The sequence below is a fragment of the Prionailurus bengalensis genome, chromosome D4 (assembly GCF_016509475.1).
Source record: "Prionailurus bengalensis isolate Pbe53 chromosome D4, Fcat_Pben_1.1_paternal_pri, whole genome shotgun sequence".
Classification (NCBI taxonomy): domain Eukaryota; kingdom Metazoa; phylum Chordata; class Mammalia; order Carnivora; family Felidae; genus Prionailurus; species Prionailurus bengalensis.
This window is the reverse complement of record NC_057359.1, coordinates 81,875,999-81,892,157: the sequence shown is the minus strand read 5'-3', so window position 1 is coordinate 81,892,157 and position 16,159 is coordinate 81,875,999. Positions and strand designations below refer to the sequence as shown.

At 38.7% G+C, this 16,159-nt stretch overlaps 3 protein-coding genes across 3 annotated transcripts; 1 reads left to right on the top strand and 2 right to left on the bottom strand.

The window, feature by feature from the left end:
- Nucleotides 1-2,038: 2,038 nt before the first annotated feature.
- On the bottom strand, nucleotides 2,039-2,971 carry LOC122475373 (olfactory receptor 1361-like). Its single transcript, XM_043567300.1, has one exon. The coding sequence runs from the start codon at nucleotides 2,969-2,971 to the stop codon at nucleotides 2,039-2,041; it is 933 nt and encodes a 310-aa protein (XP_043423235.1).
- Nucleotides 2,972-10,378: 7,407 nt separating this feature from the next.
- On the top strand, nucleotides 10,379-11,357 carry LOC122475375 (proteasome subunit alpha type-7-like). Its single transcript, XM_043567301.1, has one exon. The coding sequence runs from the start codon at nucleotides 10,492-10,494 to the stop codon at nucleotides 11,236-11,238; it is 747 nt and encodes a 248-aa protein (XP_043423236.1). The 5' UTR covers nucleotides 10,379-10,491; the 3' UTR covers nucleotides 11,239-11,357.
- Nucleotides 11,358-12,134: 777 nt separating this feature from the next.
- On the bottom strand, nucleotides 12,135-13,091 carry LOC122474428 (olfactory receptor 1J4-like). The gene has a single exon (XM_043565296.1). It carries the CDS (start codon nucleotides 13,071-13,073, stop codon nucleotides 12,135-12,137), a length of 939 nt encoding a protein of 312 aa, XP_043421231.1. The 5' UTR covers nucleotides 13,074-13,091.
- Between the last annotated feature and the right edge of the window lie 3,068 nt (nucleotides 13,092-16,159).

Genomic DNA, 16,159 nt, shown 5'->3' with positions numbered 1-16,159 from the left:
TTTCTAGCTGAGCAGGATGGTTTAGTGGTGCTCTGGCTGTATTTCATGGATGAGAGATGCAAAAAAAAATAAAAAACAAAAACAAACAAACAAAAAAACTTCTATGCTATTCTGCCATCTTGGCTCCTTCCCCCAGAGCAACAACTATTATAAAGTATATGATCCAATTGGCTGACTGTTTAATTAGCAGGGGAGGGGTCAAGCTGACAAGACCTACAACAATGCCAAAAGCAGCTATGAAAACAGCAGCAGCTGTGTGCCAACAGGGGTAACAGCTATTTTTTTAGTCCCTTCTGTCTGTTAGATATCATGCTAAGCACTTTAATTACATTTTTTCATTTATTTGCTATTTTTCAAAATTATAAAAACTCATATTATTACCTCATTATTTCAAACAAGGAGATCCAGAGGTGTTAAATAACTTACTGTAGAGTCACCCAGCTCCTACGTGCTGGGGCTATGATTTTCAGATTGTCGGAGGTGTTTGGGGGAGCCCAATAAATGGGCTACTACTTTCCCAGTTGGGTTCTAAATCAATTAATGAATAAGACAATGACAAAGAACAGACAGGAGCCAAATCACCACTTTACTACAGATGATGTCTAGGTTGAAGACATGACTTGAGGTGAGAATCTGCATGCTTTTCTGGCCAACTCCAGAAGCAGGTATTGCTGGATTAGGGAGAATTCCAATGTGTATAAGTGGCTGCTTTGTTCTTAGAGATACATAGCAGAGCGCATGCTCCCTGTAAACAGGGCTGGTTCTCAATAAGAAACAGGGATGGTCTGAACTGAGTGTGCCCAAATTTATGTTCTGGGGAAGGATGAATAAGGAAGAAAGTGGGCAGTTGTTGTGCAAATTGAATCTCATCCTCATGGAGGTACAGGTCAAACCAGGTGAAGAAATATTCCTCCCAACACTAGTGCACCGTTCCGTGTATATTCAGTCAACCTTTGGTAATCCTTGTGAAGCAAATAGGAATTACATAATTACTGGAAGAATTCTCCTTAATTCATTTTCCACCTCCATCTTCAAAGACCTCCCAAATATTTACCTGAGAAAGCAGTTATCTAGAAGATCCTTCATAAATGACATGAAGATTGGAAACAGGGCTTCCAGAGTGTGAATGATTGAATGTTGTCCTAACAGACAGAGGGAGGTCCTAAGATTGATCAAGGTAAATAACAGAACTGAAGATTTAGATTCCATAAACATTTATTATTTACTGTGATCCAAGTAAGCTTATGTATTATTTGTTACTCTTATGATATAGGTGTTTTACCAGCTTTAAAGATAAGAAAAACAGAACTCAAAGAGGAAGAATGTTCCCCAAATCACAGAGTGTGAAAGTGGAGGACTTTTGGTCCTGACTAGAAACTTCTGACTTCAAATCTTTAGTTCTTGTCACAATAACATTAAATATTATTGGAGGTGGAGTATATGCCTGTAGAGTCTTAGACCAACACAATTCAATCACTTTATTTTATCAGAGACATCAAGCGATTATCCAGCTGTCACACAGTTCATTTATGGCAAAGCCATCCCTGGAACCCAGGACTTAAACTAACGCCCCATTCTGGCATTTCTATAGAACACTGTCTGTTTAAATATAAAGTACCAGATTATTTCCTTTGTATTTCTTGTTACCAGAAATAATGAATCCTATATTCTTGAGCTAAAGGGGTCTTCCATAGTTCTAAGTTGAGCTAAACAAAATTTTGGGCTTTCAGTTTCATTTTATAAGTGTGCAAGTCCCTCCACCCACAGGCTTCTCTTAGCCACCAGTAAAAATAACAAGAGCCATTTTGATAGTGGATAATAAGCTTCTCAGAGCCTGGGCACTTCACAAAGATGATCTAAGGTTACCGACATCACTGGTCCCTCCCTGTCCTCAGTGTTAATCAGTACTTTGAATAAACATAAGAAACAAAGAAGTTTCAGGTTCAGGGAAGCTACAGTGGTTAGACTCTCAGGCGGCCAATTTCAACTCCCAGTTACAAGTCTTGGATTCAGGACCCTGAGATCCTGAGAAAGAATGTTAGAGTGTTTTTCTTCTGAGTAGTTTTCCTAGCGCCCCCTTCATATCCCTGTTCCTTAGGCTGTAGATGAAGGGGTTCAGCATGGGGGTCACCACTGTGTACATTATTGAGAAGACTTTATTCTTTCCACCTGAGGGGGATGATGGAGGACATAAATAGACCCCAATAGCTGTGCTATAAAACAGAGAAACCACAGAGAGGTGGGAGGTGCAGTTGGAGAAGGCCCTTTGCTTACCCTTTGGGGAATTGATTCTTAGGATAGCCAATGCAATATAAAAGTAAGATGTAAGGATGCAGATGAAGGGTCCAATTAGCAATGTTCCTGCCACAAGGATGAGCACCAGGTCATTGACATAAGTACTGGAGCAGGCCAGATTCAGGAGTGGGACAAGATCACAGAAGAAATGGGGGATGATATTGGGGCCACAGAAAGAAAGCCTAGTTACCAGGAAGGTATGCACTAGGGCGTGGAAGGTAGTGACCACCCATGACCCAGCCACTAATAGGACACAGCGTTGGTAGTTCATGATCATGGCATAATGGAGGGGGTGGCTGATGGCCACATAGCGGTCAAGTGCCATCACAGCCAGGAGAAAGTTGTCCAGATCTGCAAATAGGCCAAAGAAATAAAGCTGTGTCAGACACCCACCATAAGAAATCCTTTTACTTCCTGAGCCAATATTATCTAGCATCTTGGGAATTACTGTAGAGATGAAACCAATGTCAGAAAAGGAAAGGTTGGCTAGAAAGAGGTACATGGGGGTGTGGAGGTGTAGGTCTGAGGCAATGGCCAGGATGATGAGCAGATTCCCCACCATGGTGACCAGGTACATGCCCAGGAAGAGTCCAAATAGGAGAGGCTGCTGCTGTGGCCACTCAGAGAGGCCCACGAGAAGAAATTCATAGATGTTGGTATGGTTTCTTCTATTCATGTCTGGAACTCTGTATGAAACAAATTTTATTGTAAATAGCAAAAAAGTAAAATAATGCTGTAGAAAGTATTTCATATTCCTATTAGAAAAATCATGTGGTTTAGACAATTCTGTTTTGGCAAAGCTCGAATTTATAATTATGCATGTTAAAAAGATAGTTTGGATCAAACTATTTGTAAATTTACAGATTGGTGAGAGCACTTGACCAGCTATCCAGGGCACCTTCAAACTGTTCCAGCAGTCTCCATGAAACATGGTTGTACAATGTGAAAAAAAAAGTGTGCTCTGATTACACAGATCCATCCCATCAGCATATACTATATTTCTCATTGAAGAATAATATAATATAATTAACTAAATAATGTTTTACTTACATTTAAAAGTTAATTAAAATGAAATGAAATCAATTAATATTATATATAATAATTATAATTATAAATAATTATATAATCAATTTAAGATTTTTTAAAGGTAAAATTTCAGAACAGCATGTATATTTATAATTCTATCTTAGTTAAAATTAAAACAGAAATGTCTTATGTTTTAGTTTATTCAATTCAGGTCCTTTTTAAAGTTCCCAGCTTTAAAAAAAATTTTTTTAATGTTTATTCAATTTTGAGAGACAGAGAGACAGAGAGAGAGAGAGCATGAGTGAGGGAGGGACAGAAAGAGAGGGAGACACAGAATCTGAAGCAGGCTCCAGGCTCTGAGCTGTCAGTACAGAGCCCGACACAGGGCTCAGGCTCACAAACCACGAGATCATGACCTGAACCGAAGCTGGATGCTTAACTGACTGAATCACCCAGGCACACCTAAAGTTCCCAGCTTTTTTTTACAGAAGAGGCTGTAGAAGGGCATTCTGTTCCAATTCCCCCCAGCATGTCTCGGAACTATTTGTGCCTTTCCTCTGAAACCTTGATGTCCCTCACTTACCGATTTTTTTTTTTTTTGCTGTAAGTAGGCCTCTTATATTTGTTTTTTTTTTTTTTTAGATTCATATATGGCAAACTTAATTGGAAAGAGTCAAATCCTTAGTTTGCACCCCACCCCAAACTACACCTCAGTTTGTTTCTCGCAGAGTTCTGAGAAGAGAGTATCTTGATTTGAGACTTGAATATCTTTCTGTTCCACAGCAGCCACAGTGAGGCTACACGAGGAATCTCATTACTAGATAATTATGGGTTTTGAATTTATCCAATCCATACTCCTGTCTCTAACTCAATGAAAAAGTCAGTCTAACAATAGGTAACACTGGCTGAGCACTAGCCATGTGCCAGCCACTGGATTTTCTTGTGGTAACCCTGTGCAGTGACGCTATGCTTATCTTTATTTTAAAGATGTAGACACTGAGGTCAGGAGGATGAAGAAAATTGCCAAAGCTACACATTTAGGGTGTGACGTAAAGTTTATCTGAGTCAAAAGTCTAAGTTCTTAGTTCTGCTATGCTGCTTTTCAGGGTTTACTAAATCACTTTCTGACTCTTATTCAGCTTCCTGCATATTTTCATGAGAAAATGCACCATTAGGGACTTAACAAATAAACTCCTTCATTTATTCATTTCACTTTATCAAGATAAAGTTGGCAGATGAAAACTGTATATATGTAAGGTGTACAGTGTGATGTTTTAATATACATATACATTGTAAAATTATTACTACAATCAAGTTAATTCACATATCTATCACCTTAGAGAATGTAAATATCCATTCAATTTGGTAGCTACAGTTTTCATGACAAATGAAAATATTGATATTTTTGGCTTGTGCATCAGTCTCTTGTGAGTGTGACTGGTGTGAGTCAGTCCATTTTAATTTAACCCAATGCTTGGATATGATCCAGTTTCTATACATGCAAAGCTAATGACCTCAGACCATGATTATCATTCTGAGAAGCTCAGATTCTTTTCTTTCTGGTATCTCTGTCTTTTACCACCAACTGCAACCAAGTTGATTCAAGAGCTTAGCAAATAGAAGGAAGTACAGTGATATAATTTGTTGTATTCATTTAGTCATATCACCTTTATAGTCACAATTAGAAAAATGAATATTTATTCCAATTTTTCACTTTTCTTGCAAAGGTAATCAACCTTTAGGAGCATACAGCCCATCATAAACAGCTCCATTGATTCCAAATGAAAAACAAAAATAAATGAATATTCTCAGAATTCTTCTGATATTCTGGGAAAATAAACTAATAGAACTTAAAACAATTGACTTTTGGGGAAAAGATACATCCTCTGGTTTTGACTTTATTATGACAGATGGTCTAACACCCTGGCTAGTGGTCCAGGCTGTAGGAGACTGTCATACCCATGTGGGGGCATTTCCTGTACTTCTGAAAATGGAATCCCTACTATATCTATGCACTTAAAACCGCTACAGTAGACTCATTTATTTGTCTCCAGGGAAAGTATTTAGGCTACATAGTGTAAACTAAAAGAAACATTTAGTTGGTACAAAGGAAATTTTGACTCACCTTCTGTATCAAACCCAATAATGAGGCTTTGAGTATTTCATTTAACCTCTTGGACTTCAGTTTCTCCCTCTGTGAAGAAGGATAACTGAATTATGTCATAGGCTGTTTTGAGTCTCCTTATTACCATCAGGACAACATCCAGGCTTTTTCTTATCATGACATAATTAGCCCTTCCTGAGTCTGTCTCCATCTGTCTGTCCAGTGACACTTCCCTGTCATGCTATGCCACCCCAGGCTCACCTATGAAACTGCCCACAGCCCTCAAACAACTCACATGTCCTGCCTGCATGCCTTTGCTATTTAGCCATTTCACCTTCTTGGATGCCTCCCCCTCCTCTCTACCTGGTGATAGCTCAGGTGTTCAGCACTACAACTGATACCAGAAACAGGGTTCCTCAAACAATTTCCAAAAGACTAATCTGCTTCCCTTGACTGACTAGAAAAGGGGAGGTATGGTCAATGACTTACTCTCAGTCTTGAGTTGGGCCCAGAAGAGCTCCTCATTTTTTCATGTTAAGGTCAAGATTTGTCTCTTCTGATCTGGGATCTTACTTATCAAGAGTGGAGAAGCCATATTTGATGGCAGAAGAAAAGGCATCTTCCCCTATGTTTAAGGCATAAGTGGCTCCTGGGACATGGACCCCTCATCTACTCCAAGGATGGAGAAATGAGAGCAGGCCATCCTTGATCCTAAGTCAGCCAAACTGACTAGAAACCCAGAAAAAAAAGAAGTTACCCACCTGCAGTTTCTAAAATAATCCCTAGAGCTCCCTACTGGAAGTTGCTGAGACACCTGGGAACACCAGTCTCTGAAGTATTCATTGTGGGAAAAAATTTGGTCTGTTGCCCAGTCCTCCAACTTGAAATGAACTTCTCTGTGACTTTGTGAGGTTCAGTTATTCTCTCTGGACTTTGATTTTCTAAGGTAAATAAGTCAGAAAACAAAATACTCTCTCACAATAAAAATCTTAGCATTAACATTTTTACCATTTGAAGTGATAACTCATTATGATTTTAATTTGCGTTTCCCCAATTCTTAATAATGTTGAGCACATTTTCATGTACTTATTGACCAGTCTTAGATATTTATATGAAGAATCTGCCCATTTTTATTGGGTTTATTGTCTTTTGATAATGATTTGTAGGAATTTTAATTCTGATTTATAATGGATATACTTTCTCATTTTTCCTTTAGTTTAAACCTTTAAAAACCCAAATTTTATCAAGATATTTAATCATCCTTAATTTCCAAACATCTTGCAACATTTCCTAAAAATGTTTATTTTTTAATTTGAATGTTTCCTCCACAAAGCTCTGTGTGGCAAACCTTCTGAGCCTTTATATATCTATGAATATTTGTAATATATCTCTACATTTGAGCGGTACCTTTGCTTGATATAAAATATTGATTTTAAAACCATATTCTTTCTGTGCATTAAAAATATTTCATTGTCTATTTACATCCAGGATAGCTATTAAGAAGTCTGATGTGAGTAGGATTACTGTTTTCGTGTAGGCAAACTTCCCTTTCTGTCAGAATTTTCTCTTTGATTTTGAAATTTATTAAATCTATGGAGGTGTAAGCCTTTTATTTTCTCTACTTTTTATCACTCTATAGAGTTTTGAAATATGAATTCATTTATGTTTGAATAATTTGTCTCCATTATTTTTCTAAATATTTCTTCTCAATTTTATTTCTTATTCTTCTGGGACTCATACATGATATGAATTATATAATATGTATTATATATATGTTATATATAATTAATGAAACAGATGCATGAAGATCTTAGGTTGCCTAGTATACATTCTATACATAGAAAGCATTCAAAATTGTGAAAAATTTAAAAAGTATTATGAATATTGAATTAATGAATATGAATATTTATTATATTATATTATGAATTCATATTACATATATAGTAGTTTCAAGTTTTTATCTAAATTCCAGTTAGTTAACATACAGTGTAATATTAACTTCAGGAGTAGAATTTAGTGTTTCATCACTTACATAAAACACCCAGGGTTCATCACAAGTGCCCCTCTTAATGCCCATTAGCCATTTAACCGATTCCCCACTCACCTCCCTTCCAGCAACTCTCAGTTTGTTCTGTATAGTCAAGAGTCTGTTGTATGGTTTGGCTCTTTCTTTTTTTTTCATTAATCCTTCTTTATTTTGCTTAGGGGATAAATTACATTATTTCTTATTGTGCTAAAATACACATAACATAAAATTTACCATTTTAACCATTTTATTTTAAAAATGTTATTTATTTGTTTGTTTGTTTAAATATAATTTATTGTCAAATTGGCTAACACACAGTGTGTAAAGTGTGCTCTAGGTTTTTGGGGTAGATTCCCATGGTTCATCGCTTATACAAAACACCCAGTGCTCATCCCAAGTGCCCTCCTCAATGCCCATCTTCCCCTCTCCCCCACCCCCACATCCACCCTCAGTTTGTTCTCTGTATTTAAGAGTCTCTTATGGCTTGCCTCCCTCTCTCTCTGTTTGTAACTATTTTTTCCCCTTCCCTTCCCCCATGATCTCTGTTAAGTTTCTCAAGATCCACATATGAGTGAAAACATATGATATCTGTCCTTCTTTGACTGACTTATTTCACTCAGCATAATACCTTCCAGTTCCATCCACATTGCTGCAAATGGCATGATTTTATTCTTTCTCATTGCCAAGTGGTATTCCATTGTATATATAAACCACATCTTTATCCATTTGTCAGTTGGTGGACATTTAGGCTCTTTCCATAATTTGGCTATTGTTGAAAGTGCTGCTATAAACATTGGGGTACTGTGCCCCTATGAATCAGCACTCCTGTATCTATTGGATAACCATTTTAAAGTGCACAATTTAGTGGCATTAAGTATATTTACAGCGTTGTGCAACCATCATCTCTATCTAGGCTTTACCTTTAAGTTCAGGAACAATATCACTTCTCTTCAAGGTTTAATGAAGGCAGGGCAGTCAAGAAAGAAAATAAAATAATAGGCATCTAGATTTTGTATATACAGTTGACCCTTGAACAGCACAAGTTTGAGCTGCACGGGTCCACTTGTATGTGTATTTTTTTTTTTTTGTAAGTACAACACGGTACTATAAATGTATTTTCTCTTTCTTACAGTTTTCTTAACATTTTTTTCTCTCTAGCTTACATTATTGTAAGAATACAATATATAATACATATACAAAATGCGTTTAAAAAAATTTTTTAATGTTTATTATTTTTGAGAGAGAGAGAGAGAGAGACAGAGTGCAAGCAGAAGGGGGGTAGAGAGAGAGGGAGACACAGGATCCAAAGCAGGCTCCAGACTCATGAGCTGTCGGCGACAGAGCCTGGAGCGGGGCTCCAACTCATGAACTGCGAGATCATGACCTGAGCCAAAGTCAGACGCTTAACCAACTGAGCTACCCAGGTGCCCCCAAAATACGTTTTAATCAACTGTTTATGTCATTGGTAACAGTAACAATAACCTAAGCCTGACAATAGGCTATTAGTATGTTAAGTTTTGGGGGAGTCAAAAGTTATACATGGATTTTCAACTGCATGTGTGTGGGGGGTCAGTGGCCCCTAACATCTGCATTGTTCAAAGGTCCACTGTAAAAGATACTAAGGAATAAAAAAATAAACTACTAGAATGAACAAATGGGTTCAAAGATGGCAAAGTACAAGGTCAATACACAAAAATCAATGGCATTTCTACCCACTAGGAAGGAACAATATGAAAATGAAATGAACAATTCTACTTACAATAACATCAAGAAGAATAGCATACTTAAGAATAAATTCATCTAAATAAGTGGAAAATTCATAGTCTGAAGCAACAAAATATTGTTGAAAGAAATTACAGATGTAAATGAATGGAAATATATCCCATGTTCATGGCTTGAGATACTTCATACTGTTAAGATAACAGTACTTTCCAAATTGATTTATATATTCAGCATAATTACTACCAAAATCCAAGCTGTTTTCTTTGCAGAAATTAACAAGCTGATTTTAAACTACCTATAGAAATTCAAGGGATCCCAACTAACAAAAGCAATCTCAAAGGAATAGAACAAAGTTTCAGGATTCATATGTCCTGATTTCAAATCTTACTACAAAACTACAGTAATCAAGCTAGTGTGATATAGTCATGAAGATAGATATAGGCCAATAGAACAGAGCTGAAAGTCCAGAAGTAATCCCTCACATTTGTATCCAGCTGAATTTTTATAAGGTGCCAAGACAAATCAATGGGGGAAAGAAATATCTTTTAAATAAATGACTCTGGGAAAACTGGATATCTACATGCAGAAGAATGACATTGAAGCCTTTTTGTGCATTAGTCACACAAAATTAACTCAAAATAGACAACTAATATATTGAAAAAGCAAGCCTCATAATGAAAAAAAATCCTCAATATGTATATTTGGCAAAGGACTAAAATGTAGAATATACAAAGAATTTTTACAAATTAATGTTAAAAAGCAGACTACCCAATAAAACAGCAAAGGATTGGGAACAGGTCCTTTACAAGAGAAACTATCAGAATGATCAGTAAGTATAGGCAAAAGGGATAAACTACACGAGTTATCAGACAAGTGCAAATTAAAGCCACAGCACACTGTTTCTATAAACCCATAAAAATGTGTACAGTGGAAAAGATGGATAGTATAAGTGTTGGTGAGGAAGTGGACCACATTTTTCCATATGTTACAGAAATGAGTGTAACTGGCGTAAGCACTTTATCTAACTTTCTGGTATTATCTATTAATGCTGAAAATACACATACATTGTGGCCCCCAAATCCCATTCTCTAGTATATAGAGGTCCCAAACTGGAAACAGCCCAAATGTCAGTCAAAACTAGAATGGATAAATATATTAAGATGTGTAGACACATTTGAAAATTATAAAGTCTTGGCGCGGCGGCTGGGGCGGGCAGGCGCGCGACGCGGGAGCAGAGGCGTAGTGAATCGCGGGCCGCGCGGCCGTGAGTGTGCGCTTTTCCCCGGCTCCGCCGCCGCCGCCGCGCCGCGCCGCTGGCATGAGCTACGACCGCGCCATCACCGTCTTCTCGCCCGACGGCCACCTTTTCCAAGTGGAGTACGCGCAGGAGGCCGTGAAGAAGGGCTCGACCGCGGTCGGTGTGCGAGGGAAGGACATCGTTGTTCTGGGCGTGGAGAAGAAATCAGTGGCCAAACTGCAGGATGAGAGAACCGTCCGCAAGATCTGGGCGTTGGATGACAACGTCTGCATGGCGTTCGCAGGGCTCACTGCGGACGCGAGGATAGTCATCAACAGGGCCCGGGTGGAGTGCCAGAGCCACCGGCTGACCGTGGAGGACCCAGTCACCGTGGAGTACATCACCCGCTACATCGCCAGTCTGAAGCAGCGCTACACGCAGAGCAATGGGCGCAGGCCGTTCGGCATCTCCGCCCTCATTGTGGATTTCGACTTTGATGGCACCCCCAGACTCTATCAGACGGACCCCTCAGGGACGTACCATGCCTGGAAGGCTAATGCTATAGGCCGGGGCGCTAAATCCGTGCGTGAGTTTCTGGAGAAGAATTACACTGACGAAGCCATCGAGACAGACGACCTGACCATTAAGTTGGTTATCAAGGCCCTCCTGGAAGTGGTTCAGTCTGGTGGCAAAAACTTTGAATTGGCTGTCATGAGACGTGATCAACCCCTCAAGATTTTAAATCCTGAAGAAATTGAGAAGTACGTTGCTGAAATTGAGAAAGAGAAGGAGGAAAACGAAAAGAAGAAACAGAAGAAAGCATCATGATGATGAAATCTTGAATTGATTTTTAAATTCAAATCATGGATTTTCAAAGTGATACATAGGCATTTCCCTCCACTCATCTACTGTCCAAGGGTCCTGCAAATAAACTTCCTATTTGTTAACCTTTTCTTAAAAAAAAAAAAAAGAAAATTATAAAGTCTTGAGAATGATTTAACCATAACTATACTGAATAAAAAGTGGAATACAAAACAGTACTTATTGTATGCTATATATAAGGATCAAAAATGTCCAAACTGGTCAGTGGTACAGACTGAGATAATGGCAATAAAGTAATCTGGTTAAAGACATGGTTTTAAAGCCATGCATGTCTGAGATGAGGTCTTAGGGCAGAAATTTACTTGATCTTTCTGGGTTTTGGTTTGCTCTCTACATAAAATATTAGTACCCTCATAAGAGGCTTGTACTGAGGATTAAATAAAATATACATTTAAATGCTTAATTAATGCCAGCTGTGATGGACACCACTCAATAGGCAAAACAGTTTGGTAACTTCTGAATTCTTCACACATGAAATAAGTGAAGTTTGATGGTATTAAGAAAATTCACATAAATATATGTTAATATCAGTACCAGATAAAGAGAGTTATTGAAGAAAAAGATGGGAGATAAGAAAAGCTCTTAAAGCCCAGTGAAGTGGGCTCACAAGTCTCACAACCTTGCAATGAACATCATAGGAGGACTTGGGATTTCCCTATAGAAACATTAATACACAGAATTCAGAGAACAGGTAAGGGAAAAATCAGGTGAAGAAAAAGATGAGAGGAAACATAAAATGAGATCAGTTGAAGAATGGTGTCAGCAGTAAGAGCTGTCCAAATCACAACTTTTAAAGGAGACATGTTTATAGCCCAATGAGTGCTCATGACAACGGGGTTAAATTAACCATACCAAAGAGGGTCCTTGACTCTAAAAATTTTCTGAAGAGCATGTTTCATGTCCTTATTCCTCAGGCTGTAGATGCAGGGGTTCAGCATAGGGGTGACCACCATGTACATTACAGAAGCAATTATGTCCTTGTCTTGGGAGTTGCCTGATGAAGAGAAAAAGTAAACACCTGCAATTGTCCCATAGTATAAACACACCACAAAGAGATGGGAGCCACATGTAGACAAGGCTTTGGAGATTCTTTTGAAGGAAGGGACCTTCAGAACGATGCCTGCCATATGGATATATGAGCCCAAGATACCACTCAATGGTAGAATGAGGATCAATCCTCCTTCAGTGAGGATAAGCAGCTCATTGAAAGAGGTGTCTGAGCAGGAAGACTTGAGCACAGCAGCAAGATCACAAAAGAAGTGTGGGATGACAGTCCCTGCACAGAAGGACAACTGGTCCACGAGGAGGGTGTGCAAAAGAGCTTGGATGCAAGAGAAGAACCAGGATCCAGCCACTAGGATGATACACAGCTCCTCCCTCATGGTGGTGGTGTAGTGGAGAGGGTGACAGATGGCCACATACCTGTCATATGCCATCACTGTGAGAAGAAAGTTGTCAAGGCAACCAAAAAATATAAAGAAATACACCTGTGAAATGCACCCCATATAGGGGATGGATTGTTGCTGAGTCTGCATGTTCATGAGCATCTTTGGAACTGTGACAGATGAAAGGGAAATGTCAGAGAAGGCCAAGTGGCTGAGGAAGAAGTACATGGGGGTGTGAAGGCGAGAGTCCAGCCTGATGAGCAGTATGATGAGCAGGTTCCCCAGCACTGTGGTCAGGTACATGCCCAGGAACAGGGTGAAGAACATGCCCTGCTGCTCTGGCCGGATGGGGAGCCCCAGGAGGAGGAACTCACTGCTCTGGTTCTCAGGCCTCATGCTGTGCTTTTACATGCTGGGGATAAAGGAGGATTGGAAATATCAGGAAGAATGATAGGGACACATTCTATACTGTAATATTCTGAGAATACAATGCATTTTAAACTACATTCCTATTAATTTCTCACACCTGTGGATGCATGCATCTGTACTCTGTCCCAGTCTGGCTCTAGGAAAACATTATAACCAAAAGCAGCCAACAAGACCTCATTGCACAGAAACAAGAGAGCATTCACTGTTTATTTGACCATTATTTACTGAATGTTGAGATTGAACCTGGCCCTCTGCTAAGTACTGAGAATGTAGTGGTGGACAAGAAAAGCAAGGTCCCATATACTGGGATAATTTATGACACCGAGACAGAGCCAAACGAAAACAGTTCACTGTGGCAGAAGTAGTAGATGGTCCTTGGCAAACTAGATTCAGTTGTTTCTGCCTTAAAGTGACATGCGATGCCATCACTGAGGTGGCCTTGTTGGAGTGTTGTCACATTCCTCCTGGGAACCTGGCTGGATCACACTCATCTACAGCTGTAAGCTCACCAGCACTCTAGAAATGGGGGGTCATTCAAACCCCACCTAAATGCCAGAACAACTCCTAAACCAGAATACCTCTCAAACAATCTTCCATAATAATGGTGAACATTTGGGGGGTTATACTATGTACCAGGCACTATGCTTAAAGGCTTTACTTACATTTCCTAATTAAATACACACATCAGCCTTCCATTATCAGATAAAATCTTTGCTGTTTCACTAAAAATTAGGTTAATTTTCTCATTTAAGCCATTAAGAAATTGTTCCATAGGCAACAAGTTGCTGTTAGAAATAGGATACATGTATGTCCATATATACATAAGGGGATACACACACACACACACAGATGGGAGTGTTTGTATACATATATATTCCATCTATCTCTACATTCCATCTATGCATATACATATACTCAGATGGAATATATGTAGACATACATATGGGAATACACACACACACACACACACACACACACATACACATATATATGAAATATACAGTCAACCCTTAAATAACATGAGGGTTGGGGTGCTGACTCCCATGCACAGTCATATAACTTTTGACTCCCCCCAAACTTAATTACTAATAGATAGCCTACTGTTGACCAGAAGCCTTACCAATAACAAGTAGTTGATTAACACATACTTTGTATGTGTATTATATACTGCATTCTTACAATAAAGTAAGCTAGAGAAAAGAAAATGTTATTAAGAAAATCATAAGGAAGAGAAAGCACATTTATAGTATTGTACAGTATTTATCAAAAAAATCCATGTGTAAGTGAACTTGTGCAGTTCAAACTCATGTTGTTTAAAGGTCAACTGTATGTGTGTGTGTGTGTGTATACATATATATATATATATGTGTGTGTGTGTGTATATATATATATGTATATATATATGTATACACCCCATATGTATGGGTATATATATGAATACAGTACATATATATATCCCTATAAATAAATATATATATTGAACTATTGTCCTACTTCTTTAATTGCCATTTTCTATGGATCGAATATTGGTTACCTCAAATAGTTCAACTTAATATTGTGTGATCATCACTTATGCTTTTAACATGGAAATCTCTCTTTTCACTGGGTGTGAGTGCCAGAGACAGTATGTTACTTTAGGGTTGCAAGGAGACTGAAGCTGTCCAAAATTTTCTTGGTGCCTGTCTGGATAATCTCTGTCATTTATATTTATATATTTTCCAGTTGACAAAAGGCTCTCACATACATTAACTTCTATTCAAGCCATAAATACTTACAGAGGGCCTGTAAACATCCATTTTCTAGATATGTAAACCGAGGCCAAATAGTTGAGTGACTCTCCCAAGGTCTTGCCGCCATTTGGTGAGACTCTGTGCTCTAACTTCACTCAGCAACACACCTAACATTCCTTTGCCTGGGACACTAAGTGAATGTGCAAGGGTTACAAAACTCTGAGCCACTGACTCACACAGGTATATGAAAATGATAACAGACCCTTTTTAGGAAATAGTCACTTAGAGCAGTGGTTATGTCCATGAGAAGGAGGTCACTTAAGGAACTAATTGAAGTCATGAGTGCAAATCAGAAGTCTCCAAACACACATACAAACACCACACGCACACACACACAGATACACAGACACACACACTGCTGATTTGAAGATTTCAGTCACCTGTGTCTGAGTCCCATTGTAAGAGAAAGATAGCCAGTATGTGGTTTATTTCATAAATACTAATATACATACAAGTCATGAATAACACACAAGGCAGGATGTACATAATATGCAATTACGTATCACCCACAAATACATTCACAATGCACCATTAACATACAAGCATATCATACCTGGTAAAATACACAACTCACATATGCATAACTCATCACTATACATACACATCACCAAAAACACACAAGGCCATACACAATTTCAAAATCTCACAAGAAACATGCACCAACAACACATGCACACTTAGTCACTCTCTACCAGCAGCATGCCCACTCCCATCACTGAAGTGATGGCCCCTTCCCAGTGAAGGCAGTCAGTCATCATGGGGAAATTAAGCCTATTCAGTGACAGGCACCATCATTAAACCACCACCAACAACCCATACACATGGCAACATACACATGGTAACAGACACACAGACAAAAGGAAACAATACACATTCCTGCTCTTACATACAAGTTGTCATTCACAAACATACATGCTGCTGAGGACAGATTTGGGCCCCTTCTAACTTTGGTTCCTTGAAGAGGTTGGATACCCTTTTCCCCAGCAGTGGAGACAACAGTCTTACTCTTAATGCTGAGTTCTCATCACTCAGCTGTGACCCATCACCCCATTGGGAGAATGCCACTGTCATAACAATAGAGGCAAATATTGAAGATCACAGATATGAATCAGAAGTCCCTAATCACATGTTGGAGGCTGATAACTTATGCACTAAAACACAGCCCAGATTGGGTCTAACTAACTGAAAAGAATCAGGCTGTGAATCAGTTATGTAGTACACACACAGCCAACTATCAAACAACAGGTATACAAGCATATACAG